The 22,990-nt window shown below is 35.4% G+C and overlaps 3 protein-coding genes across 6 annotated transcripts; 1 reads left to right on the top strand and 2 right to left on the bottom strand.

The window, feature by feature from the left end:
• Positions 1-1,646: 1,646 nt before the first annotated feature.
• LOC125206213 (transcription factor MYB1R1-like) lies at positions 1,647-3,343 on the bottom strand. Its single transcript, XM_048105525.2, has 3 exons — positions 2,969-3,343; positions 2,449-2,657; positions 1,647-2,215 (listed from the first exon to the last, which is right to left on the bottom strand). Exons 1-3 carry the CDS (start codon positions 3,216-3,218, stop codon positions 1,874-1,876), a joined length of 801 nt encoding a protein of 266 aa, XP_047961482.1. The 5' UTR covers positions 3,219-3,343; the 3' UTR covers positions 1,647-1,873.
• A 5,204-nt stretch (positions 3,344-8,547) lies between these two features.
• On the bottom strand, positions 8,548-17,950 carry LOC125212030 (uncharacterized). Of its 4 annotated transcripts, none has more exons than XR_016136037.1 (17): positions 17,775-17,949; positions 16,856-17,220; positions 16,642-16,727; positions 16,128-16,282; positions 15,191-15,255; positions 14,891-15,079; positions 14,057-14,108; positions 13,331-13,534; positions 12,854-12,984; positions 12,474-12,663; positions 12,018-12,077; positions 11,691-11,939; positions 11,265-11,523; positions 10,985-11,190; positions 10,512-10,562; positions 8,953-10,372; positions 8,548-8,852 (listed from the first exon to the last, which is right to left on the bottom strand). XR_016136037.1 is itself a non-coding variant. In XM_048112041.2 (16 exons), the coding sequence occupies exons 2-16, from the start codon at positions 16,924-16,926 to the stop codon at positions 10,082-10,084; spliced, it is 2,259 nt and encodes a 752-aa protein (XP_047967998.1). In that variant the 5' UTR covers positions 16,927-17,220; positions 17,775-17,949; the 3' UTR covers positions 8,548-10,081. The 4 variants fall into 4 exon arrangements, 2 of the variants coding, with proteins under 2 accessions (XP_047967998.1, XP_047968016.1); XR_016136038.1 differs by having other exon boundaries at positions 16,856-17,215; XM_048112041.2 differs by having other exon boundaries at positions 8,548-10,372.
• A 1,135-nt stretch (positions 17,951-19,085) lies between these two features.
• Positions 19,086-22,988, top strand: LOC125201492 (uncharacterized). The gene is made up of 4 exons (XM_048099634.2): positions 19,086-19,303; positions 19,861-20,037; positions 20,477-21,700; positions 22,756-22,988. The coding sequence occupies exons 1-4, from the start codon at positions 19,289-19,291 to the stop codon at positions 22,789-22,791; spliced, it is 1,452 nt and encodes a 483-aa protein (XP_047955591.1). The 5' UTR covers positions 19,086-19,288; the 3' UTR covers positions 22,792-22,988.
• Positions 22,989-22,990: the final 2 nt, after the last annotated feature.

Genomic DNA, 22,990 nt, shown 5'->3' with positions numbered 1-22,990 from the left:
GCGCCATGGCGTTGGTGTAGATATTGTAGAGAGAGAACGGCACGCGACGGAGAAACCACATTTATGTACTGGAATGAAGTAAAAACCTACTGGAATGAAGTAAAAACCTACTAGAATGAAGTAATATATTCTGGAACGAAGTTAAATCTTCGTAACATGTTAGTATGACTTATTATCCTTCAGATGAATTAAAATAGGCCCGTTATGAAGGCGAAAATAATTTATAAATTTATGTATCTTATCCATAAAAAACTAGATCTAAAAGCCCTAATTTGGTAGGGTTCGGTGGTTCGGTCTTTAAGAGTGGATTTGTGGATAATGGGACTCTCGAGTTGTGATCAATGTCGAACCAATTTTAAAGACCGAACTAGAGACCAAATCTGGGCCACTAGATCTAGTTTTTTTTATGAAATGTGCTGCTGCGAAAAATTTTTCTGCTTCATTACTAGCTCATTTTACTTCATTGTATAGGTTTATTACTTCATTCTGTACCTAATAAAACTATAACATGTTTTTACTTGCTTCCAGTAGGTTAAATGATTCAAATATGTTTCATTCAAATTCAGTGACGTGGGTTTTTGCTTGATTAACATTTAAAAATACAATTTATTCAAGGTGAGTTTATTACTTCATTCAGGAACGTTATTACTTCATTGGATAACATTTTTACTTCATTCCTGTAGGACTTCAAATGCTTCTACACATACTTCATTCCAATAATTTATTACATTATTCCATGTGTTTATTAAACCAATATTAGCGCCATGGCGGTGGTGATAGATATTGTAGAGAGAAAGAGCGGCACGCGACAGCGAAACCACATTTACGTACTGAATGAAGTAAAAACCTACTGGAATGAAGTAAAACCTACTAAAATGAAGTAAAAACCTACTAGAATGAAGTAATATATTCTGGAACGAAGTTAAATTTTCGTAACATGTTAGTATGACTTATTTACCTTCGGATGAATTAAAATAGGCTCGTGATGAAGGCGAAAATAATTTATAAATTTTTGTATCTTATCCATAAAAAACTAGATCTAAAAGCCCTAATTTGGTAGGGTTCGGTGATTCGGTCTTTAAGAGTGGATTTGTGGATAATGAGACTCTATATATATATATATATATATATATATATATATATATATATATATATATATATATATTCCACTTCTCACGGACTCCTATAGAAAAAGGTTTTTTTTCTTTTAAAAATTTTAAGGAAATGACATTCATAGAGTTGAGAGCAATTAATTGCAAGATAACATCAATAATTGTACAATGCGACACAAGTATAGTATCATAGACATTAGACGGATAATAAAAAATAATGGCATACCTTTAATATCCAACCACATACTTGGATAACACAAGATATCATAGACAATTGATTGCTTCTCAAAGAAATTAAAGGTCCCTACTACCATTCCCATCAATCATATAGATACCTAATTTTTCATCACAATAATTCAACACTAGAGATTTCCTCAAGATCTTGCTCCTAGTTCTAGCCCACCCTACATCTCTTTCGAAAAAGATCATAATCTTATCTTATCTCCTCCAACATATTAAGAAAATGATTTAATGTGCTTGAAGAAGGTACGTATTAAAAACCATAAACACTTATTAATGGTTAGAAAAAGTCAATAACAAGAACCAAAAGCATCTTAATAATTAGGAGTACAACACACATGACATAATTTCCTCATGTCTATAAACAAGATCAGTTTCTAGCCGAACTAATTCGCCTATTTCTCTATTTTTTTCTTGATTAAAGCATTTTAGTTTTCCTACTCCATTTCCTCGTCATTAATTAACATTATGATGCTGTTTTCAGCAGGTTTTATTTTCTCAACGCTTGAGAAAAAAAACTCTTATGCTGCTAACTCCATCTTGAAGCCCTGCACCATCTGGAAAGCGGAGGCGGGTGGCTGATCCTGGCCGGAGGAAAGAGATAGCCGCAAGGATAGAGGCGATGGCTCGAGCAAGACCCGCTGCCTCATGTTGAGATCCACCATTGCTGGTGATGAGTTTTTGGCCATTTCAGTTTGATCGATTGCTGAGCTCCCACTTTGCATTGAAAACATGACGGGGAATGGCGAGACTGAGAATCCATTGCTGCCGTTGGAAGTGATGGGCGGAGGCAGCGCGGTTGGTGGCGGAAGTGGGCTCTCTTGGTGGTGGTTCTTGGCCTCTTCAATTGGCATTGCAGTGACCTAATAAGAAACAAGCAAGAAGCACTACTATTGTTAATTTGTTAGGACAGAATCATTCAATATTTCAAATTCAATAGTGGCAATGGATTCATTGAATGCAAACATACAAACGCAGTCCAATTGAATAAATAAACACCAACAAGAAGTCGCACCAACCAATCCTCTAATAATTACTACTAGTATGAATAAATAGAAAGAAGATTTTACTAATACATAAGGCAAAAAGTAATTACCGCGTCGGTGGTGATGTCGAAGAGGCTAGAACGGCGGCGACGGCGATTAATGTTACTCCGGCGGAGGAAGTATTTCTGAGCGTGACTGGCGACTTGAGTTGGAGTGCGCGACTTGACGTAATTTCTCGAGATTCCTCTCCAATCTCCCCTTCCAACCTTCTGCAATCCAAGGAGGAATAGCTTGTGCTCTTGCTCTGTCCATGGAACTCCTGAACACAAATTCAAACCGAGATAAATCAATAAAAACGTCACAAATCCCTAAACCAACAGAAACAAAAGAGTGCTACTCCGTATTCTACAAATAATCCATCACTCTCTCAGTCTCTCTACTTAGCTCATTAATCATAGATTAACAGGTTTTTACCATAGTTTTGAAAGTTACATCTATCATCAAATCAATCCACAATCCGATTTATCAAAACGATTGAAGGATCAGAGAGAGGATTTTCAATGATCCGAACATCACTATCACAAGCAATCTCAGATTCAACCAAAACTCCATGATGATAAGAGATCTGACCTCGTTTACGCTCGCGATTCACGCCGGACGGCTGAGGAACGGCTTCATCGGCGGAGGCATAGCCGGCGGATCCCTCCGCCGGTGCCGCATCCTTCGGCATCTCGTTCCCGTTGTTGACAACAGGCTCGTATTCGGAGAGATTATTCATACTGACGCTCTTCCTCATCGGATCAACTCTGACTCTCACACCAAATAGCACGATTTCCCCGCCAGACGCGGCGGAGGACGGCGACTCGACGCTCTGCGACATTCTCCCTCTCTCTCTCGAAATGGAACGGAATTTGGATTGAGTGAAATGGAAATGGTAGAAAGAATTAGCGCGTTTTATATGCGAGGAAAAATGGCTTTGTGAAACGTGATGGCCGTACTATGCAGCGCTGGAATGTTTATTTTATTCAGCATATTATAGGTGGAGGATAAGGGCTTGTTTGGCACTTGTTTTCGGGATAAGCCTATTAATATCTGGATTCAAGTGAGTAAACACCTAGGATATTAATGGTGCATCTATTAACTTTTTAATATGAGAAATACGATAGGTCTTATTTTAGTAGTAATACACTCAAATACGTCCGCGTATCTCAATTTTAAATGTATTTTATTTATTATCATTAAAACTTTAAGTATCTTATTAATTAAATTAAAATATTTTTTATATAAGTATATATTCTATAAATAAAAGATAGCCTTTTTCAGGAGAAGATATTCTATAAATAAAATTTGATAGTGCTTGTATGGATAGGAAATCGGAGACGTGTTGAGTGGTGAACGGCATTTTAGAATATCCTATCTTACTTACTATGTGATGTCTTTTCACTTGAAATATAAATAGACACAAATAAATAAATAAATCATTTTTTGACTTTACTATGTGCTATGATACTATTATCGCTAAGATTGTCAATTTTGATTTCTACTCATGTCTAGTAATACCTTCGTCCCCCAAATTTTGACACAGTTTATTATTTCGGTTCGTTCCTAAAAGTTTGACACACTTTACTTTTTACTATTTTTTTATAGTGGACCGCATATTCTACTGACTCATTTCTACTCACATTTTATTATAAAACTAATACTTTAAAAGTAGGATCCACATCACACCAACTTTTTCAACTCACTTTCCATTATATTTCTTAAAACCCGTGCCAGTTCAAAATGTGTTAAAATTTGGGGGACGAAGGTAGTAGTATATTAATTTATAGCAAGGGAAGAACAGTTGTCTAGTTGTCTGCCGAGTAAATAGGTGTCGTTGGTATGTAAATGGAATTTTTATTTACAGTTTGTTTATCTAGTATTATACGTTAAAAAAAAATATAGGACATAAGGTGATGAATTGGGAAAAAAGACGTTCATGTTATTGTATTAACTTAGTTATATTACAAGATCGAATTATATGAAATAATCGTATTAACTATGCATTTTTCCAGGTCCAACATTTATTAAATATACAAACCTGTATTATACGAGCTATATTGGCGATTAAATTAATTTTATATTTACAAAAATCTTAGATCACAATTCAAAAGCTCTATGATGATATATACCATCACTTTTGCTTGAAATCATTGCCATGGTCCATGGAACATGTATAATTTCGTTTTGGTTCATTTATGAATTTGTTGATGAGAAAATTGAACGAATAATTACATAAAAACTTTCTATAATAATTAACCAAGAATGACAAAGAATGAGTAAAACTATTGAGCGGAAGTGTACTTTGATCCATTTAGAAATGAATAATAGAATTACTTTACAACATCTATGGATCTTCCAAATGATCATAGACGTTCTTAACAATAGTTGTAGAGAGAGGACATAGATATCCAATCATTTTCCGACGCCTTGAGATATAAATATAACTATATAAGACCCTTTATTTTCTATTCAGTCCCTTAACAAATAGAAAATCTCATATGATATTCACACCTATTTTCATAACAAATTAACATCTTAATCCAAACTTTAATTTTTATTGAATTACTTTAATAATTATACAATTAAAAGATAGCCATACACATAAATTAATTACTCCCTCCGTCCCAAGGTATTAGACCAACTTTCCTTTTTGGGATGTCCCAACATATTAGACTCATTTCTTTTTTTTTTTAGCAAAAAGCATCTATCTTATTTTATTCACCACCTACTTTTTTCTCTCTTCTCTCCCCTACTTTTTTTCCCTCTCTCATACTTTACTCTCTCCACTTTAACTATTTAAATATCAATTCCTTAAATCATATGCCCAAAAGATATTTTTTAGATTAATATTTTCCGAAAACCTTTTACATTAAAAAATGTAAAAAACACCATATACGAAATATAAAATTTAAAAGGTATTGAATGTACTAGGAAAAAGTAAACCCTCCCAAGGGCATCAACATAAATCCTCATAACTTTGAGGGTATACTTGTAATTTCATGAGAGGTCGAGGGGGCTCATCCGTAATAAGATGAATTGAACATAATCATAATTAAATCGCTAATCAGTGATTAATATAAGACTAGTGGGAGCTTAATAACATGACTACATGAATTGATTCCATTGCACTGCAGCCAATACGGTACGATGATCCTAAAATAATACTTTGATTAATTAACCTCAACTTGGGATTTGATTTTACAAAATTAAGATTATCACATGAAAAGCAAATGGATTAATGAATAATTAACTGACCATCTTGTCTGCTTTAGACAGCGTGTAGTCGATCTGATTCGTCCCAAGATGATTTTAATAACTAATCTTCATACTTTAGAACATGATTAGGGTTGGTCCCTTTCTCCATTACTTAAATGGGGATGAAATAAATTATGTACTCCTACTTAACTATTGTTATTTAACTAAGTTATCTTGACTATTAATAATTACAATAAAATATTAGAAATATCTAAAAAACTTTTGAGTAGTTACATGAAAATAATTGTCAAAAAAATGGAAATATCTAAGGCTAAGAAAAAGAAAGATGGAGCTATGCAAATAGTCCTTGAACTTTGCATTTTGCACACTAATAGTCTCTGGATTTTAAAAATATCATAAGTAATTACTAGACTAAGGTGTAATCTCATCCATGATACTTCTTCACTATTTTCACATTGTTTTTCAACTGAAAATGCCCCAAAGCATGAGGGGCAATTTTTGTACATTCATAAAATTGCTCTCCATATCTTAGGGGGCATTCTTGATGGAAGAATACGGTGAATAGTGAAAGAGTATTACAAACGAGAATACACCTTAAAGTTCAAAGACTATTGGCTTTAAAAAAAATAAACACATTGTGACTTTGCGTGGGATTAATTGTACTGAGTCCTTCCATCTATCTAGCTCTCTAAACTTTTAAATGATTATTTTGGAACTCTTGTATCTGTGACTTTTGCAAGAAACAAATATATGTCGACCACAAATGAAATAGTACTAATGATTCTATTGTTGCAAAATGAATTTTTATTTATCTTATATATCATGACAATTTGATTGAATGATGGTGAGTGGTGGTGGTCACTGGGGTACAACATGGTAAACCGATAAGATGAAGATAAGGTATAAAAATCATTTTCAATATAGTATTTCCATACTTTTTATTATTGGTCCCAATAAATTAATATTTAGTTTCTTATCCAAAATACTTCCAGTTACACAAAAGAGTGCATGCTACTATCGGAATGGGAAACATAATCCTTATTTTAATTACACTAAATTAAATTTCCATCATGATTAATTATAGTTCTATTCAACAAATTAAACCACAAAGTTGTCAACTTGAACTGAGTTTTCTAATGGGGTTTGTATATCGAGATAGTTTATTTACTCTCTTTTTTGGATCTTTTTAATTCAAACTTGCTAACTTTTTGAATTACGAGTAGGTATATTCTAAATTCTATGGGTCGACCAGTGAAAGTGGGATTCATGGTTGACTTTACCATTATAAGATTCCTATAATTTTGTGAGATGGCCACATTATATTGGAAGCCTTGCTTAGTGTTGAAGAAAATGTTACGGAAAAATTAACACTAATAAACCAATAATAAAAATTTAAATATAAAGCTCACGTATATATGTTGCTTTTAGGCCACTATTCTTTTACATTATCATCCATTTTTAAAATAAATAAAAATATTCCATACAAAATACATATACTATGTTAAATTTGAATTGTAATTTCTAAAATCATGATTTGGTTTATCTTATAAGTCTCCTTAGAATCTTTCAAAAAATTGTTACATGCATTATTACAATTTAAAATTCAACATGTATTTGAGTCATTCGACTGATTTGGTGTGGTATGATTCAGTAATTAAAATATTTAAGTATTATGAAATTCATACACAATAAGAATCCAAATATCCCATTGCATGTAAATTTCTTCATAAATATGATTTATATATTTTTATTATATGAATTTTATTTCTATTATGCAGCACGCACCATCCATCCTACCGGTACTAGGAATAAATGTTTGATTTTGTTGTTTCTTTCTTGTTTGTGTTTGTTTGATAAAACATCACATACATAATTTCTTATACAAATTGATTGAATTGGAGTTGAGATGCCATTTTTTGACAAGGCGACCCACAATTACTGCTGTCCATTCAAAAGAGACAAATGGCACTTAGAAAACTAGATGCGATCTACTATTAGTTGAATTCATTTTTTTTAAAACACCAAGTAAGGTAAACTCTCACTTTACTGAATAAAAGATTAAGTGTCGTACCAATTAAACTGTGCACTATGATAAATGAAATTCGAATCGACCCCATTTATCTTTAGGTCAATTGATTATCCTCGAGAGGATATATTGAGATACTTTTATGTCTATACATGAGACGGAAACCTAATTCCTATTATGCTTTCATGATAGAAAGTAAGAAAGCAACATGATAACATAAAACAGTTCATAAATCACCAGATAAAGCCATTATAGGCTTATCTTCTTGACTTTGAACCCCTTTTGACTTTGTTTTTCATTCAAGTGAAGAAACCAATGATTTTTTTTTTCATTAAAAAAAGTAGATTAGGTCGAGATATAGTATATTTATATTTTATACTATATGCAAGTCTCTTTCATCGTGGTGTGTGGAGACTGGAGAGAGACGTGAGAAGGGAAGCTGGGAAACTTTCAAAGTTATAAAGCTAATAAGTTTTATAAGTAAACAATGTGATCCCCAGATTATACCACGAACCATTTTGTCTGCCACTTTATAATTTGCATTGAATTTCACATTACAATAAAATTATTTTCTAAAAATATTTTGGTTATAAGCATAGTATAGTACTATGAGAACTGGTAAGGAGGTAGTTTTACTATAAAGTGGTTAATTAATTTTCAAATCCAAAAGCATACATTAGCTGTCAAATCACATGGTGGTTGTACTTGTTAGGTTATCATCAATCTTACTGGTAGAAGAAACATTATTCCTTATGGCTCCTAATTTTTGATCTGATGTGACCAATTATTTTCCATCCATTGCTATTGCAATTCCACAATACACAAAATGGGATGATTGAATCTGTCAATTTCCTAAGCATTAGATCATGTGTCCATATCTCTTTTGATACTAATGCATTAGATCATGTACCAACACATACCACAATGGAGAGAGAGGAAAACAGGGCCATGAATGATCTTTCATTCGGTTATTGGTCGTTTGAGTTTCGCGAAACATGAGTTGAAATACACTGAAAAGCACCCACCTCCATCAAATCGCTCTGTTAGGCAGCATTGCACTCTCGCTCGTTGCTCAACGAGCCATTAAAAGTCGAATGTAGACTATCAGTGTAGCTGCTGCTGGTTCTTGGTTTCTTGGCATCGTCTGAGCGTGAAGAGGGATCCAACAATAACAATTAATCTGTTCACTACATCCTGAATATCACTGTGCACGCGACACCAGGCCACATCCTGAATGATCCATAGTAAGATATGGGAAACACCACATGAATGATGTTTCTAAATCTCATATTACGGAGAAAGGAAAGCAAAAGAGAGAGGCTAGCGATACCTGTGAACATCCACAGACCATACAAGTTTGTTTTTACGATACAGGCCCCTCTTTGTTGCTTCACCTAGCACTCTTGCAGCCCTTTTCTTTTGCCCCAAACAACAAAGTGCTTCTAGAATTGTGCTGTAAAACCACACCCTTCAGAATTCAGTTTGTCGAATGCATATTCTACCATTTGCATCTTTATTACCAAAAGCGTAAATCAACCCTTCATAAGTCTCCATATTCGGCTCTACATTCTCTTCGATCATATCATGAGACAGTGTCACCAACTCTTTGAAATATCCTCCTTCACCAAATACCTCAGTAAGTATATTACACGTGTCTGCATCTGGCTCGGTATTACTCATCTTCATTTCAAGAAAAAGCTCCCTCACCTCATCGTACATCCCATGTTTCCCAGACAAATTTAATAAGATGCTATAGGTCCCAGCATTTGGCATGCTCCCCGCAGCCTGCATTTGCCTAAAAACATCGATAGCCTCCTTTATCTTCCTTGATTCGGCAAGCTTCCAACAACACGTTATAACTCATTATCTCCGGCAAATTCTCCCCAGCTTCCATCTCTTGAAGAAGCTCGGAGACCTTCTCCAACTTCCCCAGCTTGCCAAACGTCTCAACTAGATAACTATATGTCGTGATGTCAGGTGTCCTAAACACCACCTCCCCCTCATCCCTCATTCTGTCTAGCAATTCATCAAAAAGGACGGGAAAGTGGAGGTAGGAGGGGGAGGTGGGGATATGGAAGAGAATTTGGTGGTAGGAGAGGGCCAATTTCGTCATTCCGAATGAGCACGGAGAAGCTGTCTCTGTAGTTTTGGCCTTTGGTGGTTTAGGGGTTTGAGTAGAGAGGGAGGGAAAGAGAAACAAGATTGATGACACATCACCTTTATATTTGTAGATAAACTTTAAAATAGAGTATTACATTTCAAAAAGTAGAAAAAAGTTATATATTCTGACTCAGTTATATAGTATCTCTCAAACTCCCAACAATAACACACAGGAAGGAACTTAAAATGACTGCGCCCAAATTCAAAAAATAGTGGTATTCCAAGTCCACCATCACTGATATTTGTAGCTCGAGGAAAGCATTGAGAGAGATGGAGACAAGACAAAGATAACCTGCTCATCACCGAAACAATTCTGGGAAGGACCACATTATAAACTTGGCAAAGATGTCAGAATCCAGGAACTCTATATGAGCAGCACGGCCAATCATAGTGTCGATGCTCTTCCCCTGGGCAGAAAGGTTGAAGTTCACATCGCAGCGCATGAACACCCGAGTCTCCGAGGACTTTGCTCGTATTTGGTCTAAGCACTCGTTTAGCATCTCCAAGAAAACCTTCCCCTTTTTCGATTTGTCTCCTGAAGATGCCGGGCACATCTCTATTCTAGCAGAATGGTATGGAACGTAGCCATCCTGTGAAACGTGGCACAAATTCTATAATCCAGCACTACACAGATTTGCAATGAAAATGTAAAACATTTGTGAACACCGATGCATGAAATTATGAGGAAACCAGGAATCCATTTGTAAATCTGCGGAGTAGGAAAACTACCTGAGGTGAAGACAACAGAATGACATTCCTGAAATTCTCAAATGTCCTTTGCTGAAAATCAAAGTAAAAGAATTATGAGAACACAAAAAAGGAATGAGCTTTTGATGCATAAACTAATTTCTTCCAGACATTACAAGAAACAAAAAACCAGCATAAATCAATGTAAAGTTCTGCCATTAATATCTTGTGAAGGTTTTACTCAAGATTCAGAACACATGCATATATAACATGACACTAAAATGGCGTCCTGGAGCTTGTGAAGTTTCCAGTCAAGGTAGGACTAGAATCTGAAAAGCTGTAATGGTCAGGAAACTATAACTTAGTGCAACCTAAACTCGACTTTTAAGCACCATCATTTACTGACTGGACATTAAATGTCCCACGTAAAGCACAAGAATTTTAGATACCTAATTTCCCTTGGATGATAAAGCTGTAAGGATACACCAAACCGGAAGTAAGAGTTGAACTGGTACCTTGCATAGTTTGTACAAGAACGTATTTTCAAGATCATTATCATCAGTAAAAGTGAGCTGGTGGATACATGGTGTGCCCTTGAGTTTCTTCATGAGCCACAAACCCCCATTAAATAACGAGTTTGAGGAGTAAAGATAGCCAAGATGTGGGCCAGAGACAGAGAGATATGTGTGCAAGTATCCCAGATATGGTTCCATAATGCTATCTGGTAGAGTGTACAATAACAGTAAAAAATGTGAAGAATAGACGATAAGAAATAGTAAAGTTTCAAGTGTCAACCAGTTAGTGCAGTTCTCAAGATTATGTTTCCAATCGAATGTCCGACAAAGCTGATTTTAATTGTCCCCAAGACACCTGATCTAGTCATTTTATCCATTTTCTTCTTTACAAATGATACAACTTCTTTGGCTAGCCTCTGCCCCATTTCTCTAAAATCTCCAGATGTTTTCTCCTCATTAACTTCTGACATAAGAAATTCCACCTTGGGGTCTATCAAAAGCCATTGATTGCGAATAAGACGTAAGTCCAGATGGTGTCCCTGCCCATATAAAGAGAGCTTTCAATGTAAAGGTATTTATGGCACGCATGAAACAATAAACATATGTCGAAGGGGACAAAAGTGAAGTGGCAACAGTTTCTTGTTTATGGGAGAATAATATGCTAAGTAGCATGTACTAGTTTCATAATTGGTAGCTTAGTACGTGCCTGGAATCCATGGACAAAAATTACAATCCTCAGGCTACGACCATCTGGGCGAGTGCTGACTAATGCGTTTTCTGGGTCAGTGCCAAACCTAGGAAAGAAACCGTTCTTTTCATTCTGGTCTACTCGGCTGATGTAAGAGTTTCTACGCATTACACGTATAGGTGCATTGACAGCGTCTTCTACAATTACAATAGGGACGTGTGATGGATCTCCAAATATATACATGTCTTGAATAGACCTGTTCTCAATCTGCACTGAAGCAATGCTTGCACGTTCAATATTCAACCAGTAGAGCAAGGCTAAATAACACTATTAGATAGGACTGACCATCATCGTTGCAATACTCTGCCTAAGAAGCCCTGCTTGATTGGCAGCAGTCTGTGCAGGCTGCACACAGCACAAAAAAAAATATGTATATATACTTCCTTCATCCACCAAAAATAGTCACCGTTGGTTGCAGTACGAGTTTTAATAAAAAGTGGCGGGAGTATTATAGTCAAACCATAAAGGTAGTAATAGTAGTAATAATTAAAATATGTATTGTTAGTGAAGAAAGTGCGTGGATAATGGGTCCCACCATAAAGTTAGTTACTATAAATGGAGAATATTTTTGGTGGAAGGACTAAAATGACAAAAAAGTGACTATTTTTTCTTGGACGGATGGAGTATGTGGGTATATATACCAAAACAGAAAAGTGTATGCATGTTTTAAGGGGAAAACTGCCTCCTCTAGCTTATGGAGCAAAAATATCATGCAATGGGTAAAAGGGGTGGCACAATTACATCACCAGTTATCTTCTGTGGAATGGCAGGTCTACCATGCACAGGATGGTAAGAAGACTTGTCAACCCAACAGCCTATATATTGCTCGGGCATCTTAACCTTAGTGCGAACTATCCACATTGACCATTCAGATTTCCGGTCGATAACCCACTGGCTGCGAAGATACTCAAGAATCATCCTTTTGTTAGCCCTGGAGAAGTAAAGAGCATAGCTCTATGAATTAATAGGCTGATACATTAGACGGTCTAGGTGATGCACATTAAAGATACTGTAATAGTTAAATGAAGCCTAAAGGTTGTGAAAAGGAATTGGATGCACTTTCGAATAGGTAGAGTTAGAAACAAATTGTTCCATAAGTAGGGAGAAATGCAAAAACTGACCTGTGAAATTTCAAAAATATGCTCCATAAGTACGAGACTTGATCGCATAGAAGATCAATTAACTCAAGTAATTTGACTTCAGATAGCTGAAAACTTTTGTCTTTATAAAAATCATCTTCACCATTTAGTTTCTGTTCAAGGAATGGAACACTAGTTATGAAGGTTCTAAATGTAAACAAATAAGTACTCCCTCTGTCCCATAAAAGTTGAGTCACTTCATTTTTTGCACTCGTTTTGAAAGAATCGTAATAAATAGTTAGAATGGATAAATAGTAAAGTAAAATCGAGAATAACATAGATAAGAGTCTTCTCTACATTATTTTCAAATCTACTTTACTATATATCCACTTTAACCATTTAATATGATTTTTTCAAAGTGACTCAACTTTTATGGGACAGAGGGAGTACTTTGAGATGGATGAAGTAAAAAATCAAGTGTAGAAAAAGATTTGTTAGCCTTTAATCACTGAAAAAAACCTCAGAAAAGTTTCTGATTTTTCTTGAAATTTGTCCTGAAACTTCAGCATCAGTAATTTCCTGATCCGGTCCTTGTGTGGAAGCAAACAATTCACGAGAAGCGATATCATCCAAATCAATTGGTTTATTGATGGACTGGCCGAGCATTTTTAAATCTTCCAATAGTATGCTGCTAGAACATGATAGTGCATGTACAAGCATCACCTGTTCAGAACAAATAACAAAAACGTCACAAGAACAAAAACTAACCAGAACTTTATCTATGATATTATATGCAGCAGATATGGTAGTGGCATATAAAGCAACTGCGGATTGAAGGGCTATAGCATTAATGTTGCATATCATTGGGAATATTAGCACCTCAATTGTTCCATAAAGGTTCTATATAGCATCACCAGCCATCATCAAAAGCATTCTTGTATAGGAAAAATTTATCGGAAAGCTATATCTCAAAGCATTGAAATGAGCTGATATCAAAGACCTGACAGATAACCCATGAAAACAGCATATTTGTTACCAACATATTGACCCGATGCCAGGAAAAGCAGCATATATATGCCTAACGATAGCCTGCTTCTACATGATGGCATGACAAATTTATGAAGATGATAGCATAAAAGGAGTCTTACAATATAGTTGTGTTGCGAAGAAACAAAAAAATGATAATAGAAGAGAGTGAAAGTGTGTCAACATGAAACATGGGATCAAGGAAAGTCTAAAACATACTTGCTTTGAATTGTCATACTCCCTGATGTCATCTTTGATAGCAGTGGGATCACTGCAAAAAGAAAATAACATTTATAATCCTAAAACCTGTTTAGCAACAACTAGAGTGTGAGAAAGAGTTTTCGATTTGAAAAACAAAAATCCAAAATAAATGAATAATAACGAAATCTCATCACTATGCCACCATAGTTGCTAGAGGGCAATCCTTCCTTGTTTTTTCGTACTTATTTGTGTATACTATTAAATAAGGTATCTTAGCTAACCTGGTCCTAGACCAAAAAGATTAATGATGGTATGGTGATGGTGATGATTGTCATAACAATAACAATAACAATGAGAATAAATACACAGACAAAAAAATACGTTTTGCGGAATATATACAGATTTGAGAAAAATTAGACTAGGTGGAGTGGCAACTGCATTAGGGACAGATTAGCAAGAATGACTTTCCTAATGCAGTTTTGCAGAGAATAATTACAGGGTCATGATAGGATTGATTCTTTGGTTTCATAACTTTTCCTGATTGCATATGGAGATTCCAATATGCCTTGGTTAAAGAATGAATTGCTTTATCTGAAGAATTGCCTTCGGCCTTTCTCTCCCCTGCATTTTGTGTATTTTACTTCGCAATGGGGACAAGTTTTGAGAAACTTAATCCAAAATAATTCGGAAATTAAAAGATATGAAGACAATTATTCCTAATGTCTTGTTCACACCAAGTCACTTGGGTGCCTGGTATATTCACTGATACCAACTTTTTTGCTAGAAACAATATGGTCTTCTAACCAACAGAAGGACATATCATATTCAAAGAAAATGGATATACCAACAAACCTGGGTACCTTCAGTGAGGAAGTGCGATCCATTTTCAGCAGGCTCACATGCACAGTAACATCGACTAACACAGCATGAAAAGCGTCAAAATGAACAGGGCAATAGACATGCAACCCAAAAAGAGCTTTAGGGGGGATCCTAAATTCATGCACTGCAGCAGTGTTATCCAGGGAATCTTCAAGATAATCCCTACAAACACCCAGAAAATGATAAATACTCCAGCTTCTTCTTTCAGCATATACTAATAGAAAATCAAATTTCATGGTTTGAATACTAAAAACACAAATTATGTCTGCTAACCTGCTCTCCAACACTGGACTGTACAGCAGCTCGAAAGTCAGAATAACAGCTGATGTGCATGGAACCTAGTTACATAGAGGTGGGTTATATTGACACAAGAAAAATAGTGTTTTAAAAAAGCAAGTAAGATAATAAATGAAAGCTTCTTTCACAGGTATTCTTCAAGCTATTCCAGCAAAGGGCAGTGACTGAAATGTGTTCACATCCAATAAGCATTCTAAATCTCCTCCAAGACACAACAACTACTGACATCTTTTACTAAAGTTAAATAAGCTTCCACAAATACGGTTATTGTCATTGCTTATGTTATTATTTTCTTCTAAGTCTTATTCCCAGAAAGTATAGTAAGCCTAATGATAGAGAAACTCAAGTTTCTGAATCTCGTTTGTTAAATTCTTCAAAAAAGAGCTACCACTAAAACTAACAATAAGGCTTATATACAGGCAACGAAAAATCATATTACTAATTGGTAACGAATAGATACGCCCAATCCCTTAAGGTTCCGTTCGGTTTTCATGACTCAATATCATATGAATATCCATCTAGGATTAAGTTGTGGGATTATTTAGTTGGAAGAGGGTGGCTATGACTTATTATCGAGGATCATCATCTAAGATTAAGTTGTGAGATTCAATCTCATGAACTAAACATAATAGTACATATTTAATCCTGAGATATAATCTTTCAAACGGAACATGCACTAAGGGGACAGAATTATATCCAAACTCAACTTCTGTCTAATTAGAAACGACTGCAAATAAATTCTAATCCCTTAAGGGGATAGAATTTGACACAAACAAAATAAATGAAATTAAAACTAAAACTAGAAAACAACCAAAAAGATACACTCCTACTGCAAGTCTTCATCTTAATCGCAAGAGGGCTCACACATGCATCAACTATTCTAAAAACACCCACAAAATGATGAAAATATTACCTCAAATGTACTAGGTGATAAGTTGAATGTGACCATCATTGACAGTGGAACATCCTGTTTTGCATATTTGATTCGAAAAGGGTGTGTTGAGAAGCTGTGGTCTACGTCATCAATTCTCCATATTCCATGCACATAATCAGAATCCAAATCAGGAGCTGTTCGGACAAAGAAACAATATCAATTTCACTTGCTCTTATTTTGGCCAGCAATAAACTGCAAAAGCATGGGTATTGCTGCAGACATTTAAATAGGAGAAAAGACATAAACTTATCTAAAAGGGAAAAACTTGCACGTTAAATCAGTTATGGCAAGATATGGCATGTTGATTTTCATCCAAACAAAAGACAGAACAAGTTAGGCAGGATAAGTTTCTCGTTCAGTGTACAAGAATAATGTCGGAGAAGAAACAAAAACAGGTAGTACAAGATATGGAAGGAAGTCGATGCATTGTAGCACAACATAAGTTGGCCGAAACAAAATCATACATTAACTGTATAAGTTTTAGCAATTTTACCTTCATATTGAATAACTCTTGCTGGAGTACCCACAGGACCATAATCTTCATCCTCCCATCTCATTGTGACTTTGATTTGATACCATCTAATTGAATGGTGGAAGAGAGATAAAAAAGGAACGCATGGATATAAAAAGGGGTGAGTAAGTCATTAACACATGAAGCCAAAATAAACTTGAAAAACGAACAAAAAGTCCGGGGATACCATACTTACCCTTGCTGAAACAAGTCGAGGTTGTGAAACCGGTGAATGTAAATGGCAATCTCATGTACCGCTTCCACCATTGGCTGTTAAAAATATCATACAGAGAGGCCCAAGATTGGTGGGATCAACTGTTTCTGTTTCCACTGCTCAGCAAACTTTAGGAGACAAAGGCTTTGCATCAGGAAAATCCAAAATTAGGATTTGTTGATACTGATGACAGAAACAGGAGTAAATTTACTGAAGTAACACTTGCGTTTATGGTGAACTTTTGTCACATGGGTCTGCATTCTTCCAATTCCTTGAATTGATGCAGGCTTGGATTTTGAAGAAAAGATATTTCAAGTGTCTTAATGCAGAGAGGCATAGTTCCTACTCTGCACCAAATGTAGCAATTTCATCACAAGGCTTCTAGACAATTAAACATGATACTTCTTCCACAGAACCATAGTTTCATTTTAACAGTTTGATTAGCAAAGCATAATAATTCTGCCACAACAGATACTACAAACAATTGCAATTACTCCAAATGTTCCTCTTTAATTAGTGGCACACATAAGGGAACAAATCGAAAAGGGTAATTTATGGAGTACAAAATTCATGTCCGGATCGCTTGACAAGAGCTGCAATCCAAAAGCAACAATAACGAGCTCTAAATGATGAATAGGTTAAAGATTATAAAAGCTATCTGAACATGATGAAACTTAATCCCCAAATAAACCAGCTCTGGATGTTAATTATTGCGTTTCTCCTGCTTTATATAGAAAACAAAAAACCGCACCATTTTATGGAAACAACATATTCCTATCCACGATTATTTGAGAGGTTGAGAAATGAAAGAGAGAAAGAGTAAAATCGCGCATCCAAGTAGTCGCATTTACGTCGGATGGTGATCTTAATGATCGAAAAATAATAACAATCCGATCAAAACCTGGCAATGTGAGGGTTGCCTTCCACCGTATCAATTAAGGAAATCAGCAGCGGCAGCTGCTACGGTATTATGTCGAGAGGCGATGGTGTGATCTCGGCGGCGCGTGGAGGAGGAGACGCCGATTGGGGGCGGGAAAGACACAGAAGAAGAAAAGGGAGTCCAAGAGTCGTTACAGCGCCTATTTCAGTTATAGCAGAAAATCGTGTTTATAAGAAAGTATCCCATGCACATTTGTTTTGAATTTTGATACGAGTACTAATTTTTAATGGTGTTTGTATCGAAGAATATTGGTGTTCTATTAATTGGAAATTATTACTACTACTTTTTCGAGGATATGTTGCAATTATACCATATAAAGTTATAAATATGATTAATATCATGTAATAATCCTGTAATTAAAAAAAAACATAATTTGGCAGATATGTCATACCAATGATCTGAAGACTTGCGCACAAGATTTTCAACAATAAATGTCAAAGATTCTGAGCATGGCAACAAGGATATCGATTTACATATACCGTGGAATCGAAATGATTTAGCACAAACTGGAAGTGCGACTTGATATTATTTGCATGCTAGTATTGAAATCCTTTTATTTGTAAAAGTCTGCAAGATAAAAAGAAGTTGAGCGAGTTAAATCTAGAAATCATTCGGATTAACTAACATGTATAGGTTAACAAAATAAAAATACTAGTACTATAAAGATGAAGATAATATTATCATTACAAGATAGTGATAAAAAAAAATAACTAAATTATAATAGTAATACATAACTAGAGACCAAATCTTAATCATGAGATTATAAATAAAAGAATGAAATTAAATATACTGAGATCATTTTTATATAAAAATTATGTCATTTTGAAATCGTTTTAGTTTTAATTCAAATTAAGGATATGAACTCTGTATAAATGAAAAGATCTAAAAATGATTTTCATATAGTAATGAGCTAAATCAATTAAAAAAAAACCTAATTAGTATAAAAAAAAAATGGATTCTATATTTGATTATTTAATTATATATTATAATTTAGCTATTTTTTTAATGCTACCCTGCATTATACATTAATATACTACTATATATTTCTATTACACTTATCAAACAATTAAAAACCAAGTTGATGTTTGCATCGATCTACCAAACATCAACAATCAATTACTATGATGGTGTAGTAATTCTATTTTACTTAATTAATTAATGTCAACCAATTAATTGAACAAAAAAAATTCCCATCCCAATCCAATTTATTTCCTCTTTATCTATTCAAATTACCGCCACGTCGGACAAGCACACCACAGTAGGCCCACTCGACTGCTTCGCGGTTCGCGCCCATAGAGCCGAAAACTGAAACCACTATCAATCGGATTCCTGAGGGGTAAACTGGAGATTTCACATTCATCGGAGGATTCAGTTCATAACAGACAGCTCAACTGAGGAAACGAGTTTATTTCGGACCGAAAAACCTCAGGAAAAACGAATTATTTTTTCCCAATCTTTTTGAGGAATCGAAGAGAATGGACGCCAAAGAGGTACTCTTTGCCGCTGATTCTGGGTCTAACGCCGCCGTCTCCGCGGCGGCGCTACCACTCTTTTTTTTTTTCAAATAGCCGCACCAACTACCGAATTGATTCCCTTAACCGTTTCTACTCCTGCATTTGTTTGTTCATTGCTGTGAAGTTCGATCCTTTTGTGTTTGCTTATTTTCTTGATCTTCATGCTTTTTCTTTTGGAGATTTCGGTGTGTTTTTCGTTTAATTTGAATGTTCATCTACTTTCTAGTTATTTTAGGAAATGCAGTTGTGATTTGATTATCCCTTTTTGTTTTTATCTCACGTTTGAACTTTGAAAAAGTTATTCTTGAATTTTCACTAGAAGTGATTCAGCTTGTCTTGTGTCTTTTTTCATTTACTTGGATTTAATTCAATAGCTCTAATCTAAAATTTCAAAATGGGGTTAAGTTTTGATGAATTTCCGTAGGTATCTTGGAATGGTTTAGTGCACCGTTGAGGTGTATATGTTGAAATTATCATCTTTTTTTTTTTCTTTTGGATTAAGTTGTCTTCTTTGGTTGGTAACTTGTGTGCAGAAAGTGATAGGATTGCAGAAGGCGTATGCTGATATAATATTGAACATATCGAAGGAGGCAGCAGCTCAGGTTATGTCGTCCGAGAAGAGGGCCGTGCAGTATCAGCACGAGCTGAAGGTGGCGAAAGAGGAGGCGTTGCGGATGCTGTTGCACCTCAAGAAAATGATGGATGCTAGGGTGAACTATTTGATCTGATTTTTTTAATATTTAGTGGATTTTCTATGCTATTCATGTGTTTTGGAAATCTGTACATCAGTTAAAAAGAAATTTATGTTTGTTTAGAGTGTAATTGTTATGTTTCTTGAAGTGATTTTCTGATTAGAGATGCTTCATCACTCATATCTTTTTGTGGATTGATTTTTTATGTTTACCTGTTCTTTATCCTTAACTTAATTTTCTTGTAAGCTTCAGATGATCGTTGCTCGTGTTTCTTGAAGTTTCCTTCTTTTTTGTTTTTGATTCTTTGTTACCTTAGTGGCTCAAATATTTCAAGGGTGTTTTGGTGCTATGCCATCTGGTGTGCTCTCATTTTGCTATCAATTGAAGCCTAACCTCTCGTTACATCTAGTGTGCTCTTATTTCTATCATTCTACTCATATTTCAACCACTTTTGCAGAATAGTGAAGCAGATGCTGCTGCGCTGAATGAGCAGAAGAAGATTGAAGAACTAGAAGCTCAGCTTCAGGAAGCTGAAGATATTGTCAGAGATCTTAGGGGTGAATTGGGAGGGGTACAGGCCGAGTTGGAAAGGTTAAAGAAAAGCAATTTGCAGAATGTAAATGAACCTGAGAATGATAGTTTACAGGAGGTGCCTACTGCAATCTACTCATATGAATTTAGTAAACTTCATCAGCCAAACTCTCTAGATGAATCTGCTGTAGCTTCTGAAATCACAATGTTGAGCCCAATGCATAAAAATGAATGTTCCAAGTCTTTTTTTAGCCAGAAAGATTGCATGCGTAGTTCACATATTAGGAGTCAGGATTTGCCTTCAATAGGTTTAAGAGACAACTGCAAAGAGCCCGGGATGTATAGAAATGGCTGTACGCAGAGAATCCATGCGTGTGAGAGGAATCTTTTGGGCAAGAAGTTGTGTCCTGGGAAAACTGATAGCCCAAAGGACAAAAACAGCAGCGAAGAGTGGGAAAAGGATGGATACGCCAGCAAAGCACCATCAATTGGGGCTATAACTCAGAGTGAACTTGAGAATAAATTTTTGGCAGATGTTAATCTAAGTACTTTCCAACCTTTTCGTAGGAAAAGAAAGAGAGCTAATAGGCAAAGAGAAAGTGTAACATGTATGACTAAGAAGCTGAGTGATCCTCCCCAGAAAGCTGATCGATTGCCAGAAATTTCATCAAGACATATTCTTGATTCAGTCAAAGGCGATGCTCACTCTAGTGAGAGTCCTCCAACAGTTGCTCCAATGCTTTCCTCAAGTGAAGTTGAAAAAGACTGGATTGACCAAGGATGTGAAATAATGAAGGAAAAGATGGGGCCGTTAGGGGAGGAAGCTGGATTTGAGGAAAGCTTGTTGCCTCCTGTTTGTAAAGGGGCTGCTGAAAATGATGATATTCCATCAAACAGTTTGGACAGGACTTCATCTGACAGAACTACAGGTCTCCCTAGCCAACCTGTAAGGGAACGGATCATCAAATACACATTTCAAAGGAAGCGCAAGAGAGGAGCTCCGAGTGAATCTGAAATGGCAGTGTCACCTGAAACAGAAAAGAGAAACGAAGATAATAAAAGTACTCTTAAAAACCAGCAGCCATCCAAGGATAGCTTGTTGTCAGAGTCATCCCGAGACAGTAGGCGATTGGCACAAGTTGCTCGTCAGGTTAGTGAATAAAAACCTCTAACTACCTATGAACATTGCTAGTTTCTTGTTTGTGCATTCACTTGGCTCTGGGGATATAGAGTTTGCTATGATGTATTCAGCTCCTTTGTGTTTTGTTTACCCTAGTTCTCTTTTACTTATATGTGCTATTTCGTTACTTTGATAAATCGAAACTCTATTTTGTTTGCACTTATTACCATTTACATATGGAAGTTTCCATGGCTAGATCTCTTTAATATAGTGGAGCATTCTGTTTTTGAAATATTTCATGTACAATAATGCTAGTTCTGATTACAAAGGAAATGTAGAGTAGCAAAATCAGTCCACTGATATGATATTCCATTCAATAATTTCACATGTTGTGTTTTCCATATTGGTTGGTGTAAAATTTCATATGGTCTGTTATGCCCTGAAAATATCTTAATGAAAAAACGCTTAATGGAAGTAAAACAGAGATCTTAAGTCATTATGTTCTCTAAGTTAATCTCAACCTGTCTTTTGGTTATAATGAGTGGGACAGGGAGCAGTATTTGGTGAGGTATCTCAGAAATATTCCAGTAAGAATTTTACTTGTTTAGATTTGAGAATTTAAATTTCTGTGTCAGCCGGTCTTTTCAAAGAATAAATTTTCTTCATGAAACTTCAAGCTATTACTCAAAGCTTCAAGCACGGGTCCTTGAGTTTCTTGTTGAGATGAAATACGTGTAGCAAACAATGATGGTTGAAATAGTTAAATACATTGCACTCTAGCCTGAGAAAGTAAAGATAGTAAATTTCAAGAAATGAGAGAAGAAATACTAGGCAAGTAGCCTTGTTCCTTATAAGTAAGTTGAAAAATGAAATATAGAGGTAAATACAGCAGCCATCTGTGAGTTTATAAGTTTTCAGGAGTAACGCAAGGTTCATATGACTAGTTATATCAGAATGTTTCTTGTATCAGACACTAAACGTCTTCTAAATGTTGTATAATGTCATGTTATCCTCTGCTTTCCTTCTTTGCTTGTTGTGGTCGATCAGTCTTGCCATATGCTTATTACTTGTATTCAATTTGGCAGCTTCTATCCTTGTCTGAGAAGAAGTGGTGGCATTGACGAAGTGTTTCATGATATCGGTGTGTATAATACTATTATCCGACACCATGGAAGAGAGATGATGACAAGAACTTGTAATCATACAGTAGTAAGCTATATCTGGTTTCCCAAGAATTTCTAGTTGCATATTTTCAAAGCTATTCTAAAACAGTGTTTCCATTTGCAGTGTGCATTCAATAGTGTTTTTGGCACTTAAATT

Source organism: Salvia hispanica, chromosome 2, assembly GCF_029641045.1.
Source record: "Salvia hispanica isolate PSC_SH4W2 chromosome 2, Shi_PSC_v1, whole genome shotgun sequence".
Taxonomy (NCBI): Eukaryota; Viridiplantae; Streptophyta; class Magnoliopsida; order Lamiales; family Lamiaceae; genus Salvia; species Salvia hispanica.
Note: the sequence above shows the minus strand (reverse complement) of the source record. Positions and strands in the feature narration are given on the sequence as shown.

Excerpts from the sequence above, each read along its gene's own strand:
- LOC125206213 (XM_048105525.2), bottom strand. The coding sequence starts at position 3,218 with ATGTCGCAGAGCGTCGAGTCGCCGTCCTCCGCCGCGTCTGGCGGGGAA. Across the intron at positions 2,658-2,968 it reads GAATCGCGAGCGTAAACGAG|GAGTTCCATGGACAGAGCAA; the intron begins GTCAGATCTCTT and ends ATTTGTGTTCAG. Across the intron at positions 2,216-2,448 it reads TCGACATCACCACCGACGCG|GTCACTGCAATGCCAATTGA; the intron begins GTAATTACTTTT and ends GTTTCTTATTAG.
- LOC125201492 (XM_048099634.2), top strand. Across the intron at positions 20,038-20,476 it reads AGAAAATGATGGATGCTAGG|AATAGTGAAGCAGATGCTGC; the intron begins GTGAACTATTTG and ends CCACTTTTGCAG. Across the intron at positions 21,701-22,755 it reads TGGCACAAGTTGCTCGTCAG|CTTCTATCCTTGTCTGAGAA; the intron begins GTTAGTGAATAA and ends TCAATTTGGCAG.
- LOC125212030 (XM_048112041.2), bottom strand. The coding sequence starts at position 16,926 with ATGGTGGAAGCGGTACATGAGATTGCCATTTACATTCACCGGTTTCAC. Across the intron at positions 16,283-16,641 it reads AAGAGTTATTCAATATGAAG|CTCCTGATTTGGATTCTGAT; the intron begins GTAAAATTGCTA and ends TTGTCCGAACAG. Across the intron at positions 15,256-16,127 it reads TATCACCTAGTACATTTGAG|GTTCCATGCACATCAGCTGT; the intron begins GTAATATTTTCA and ends CTATGTAACTAG.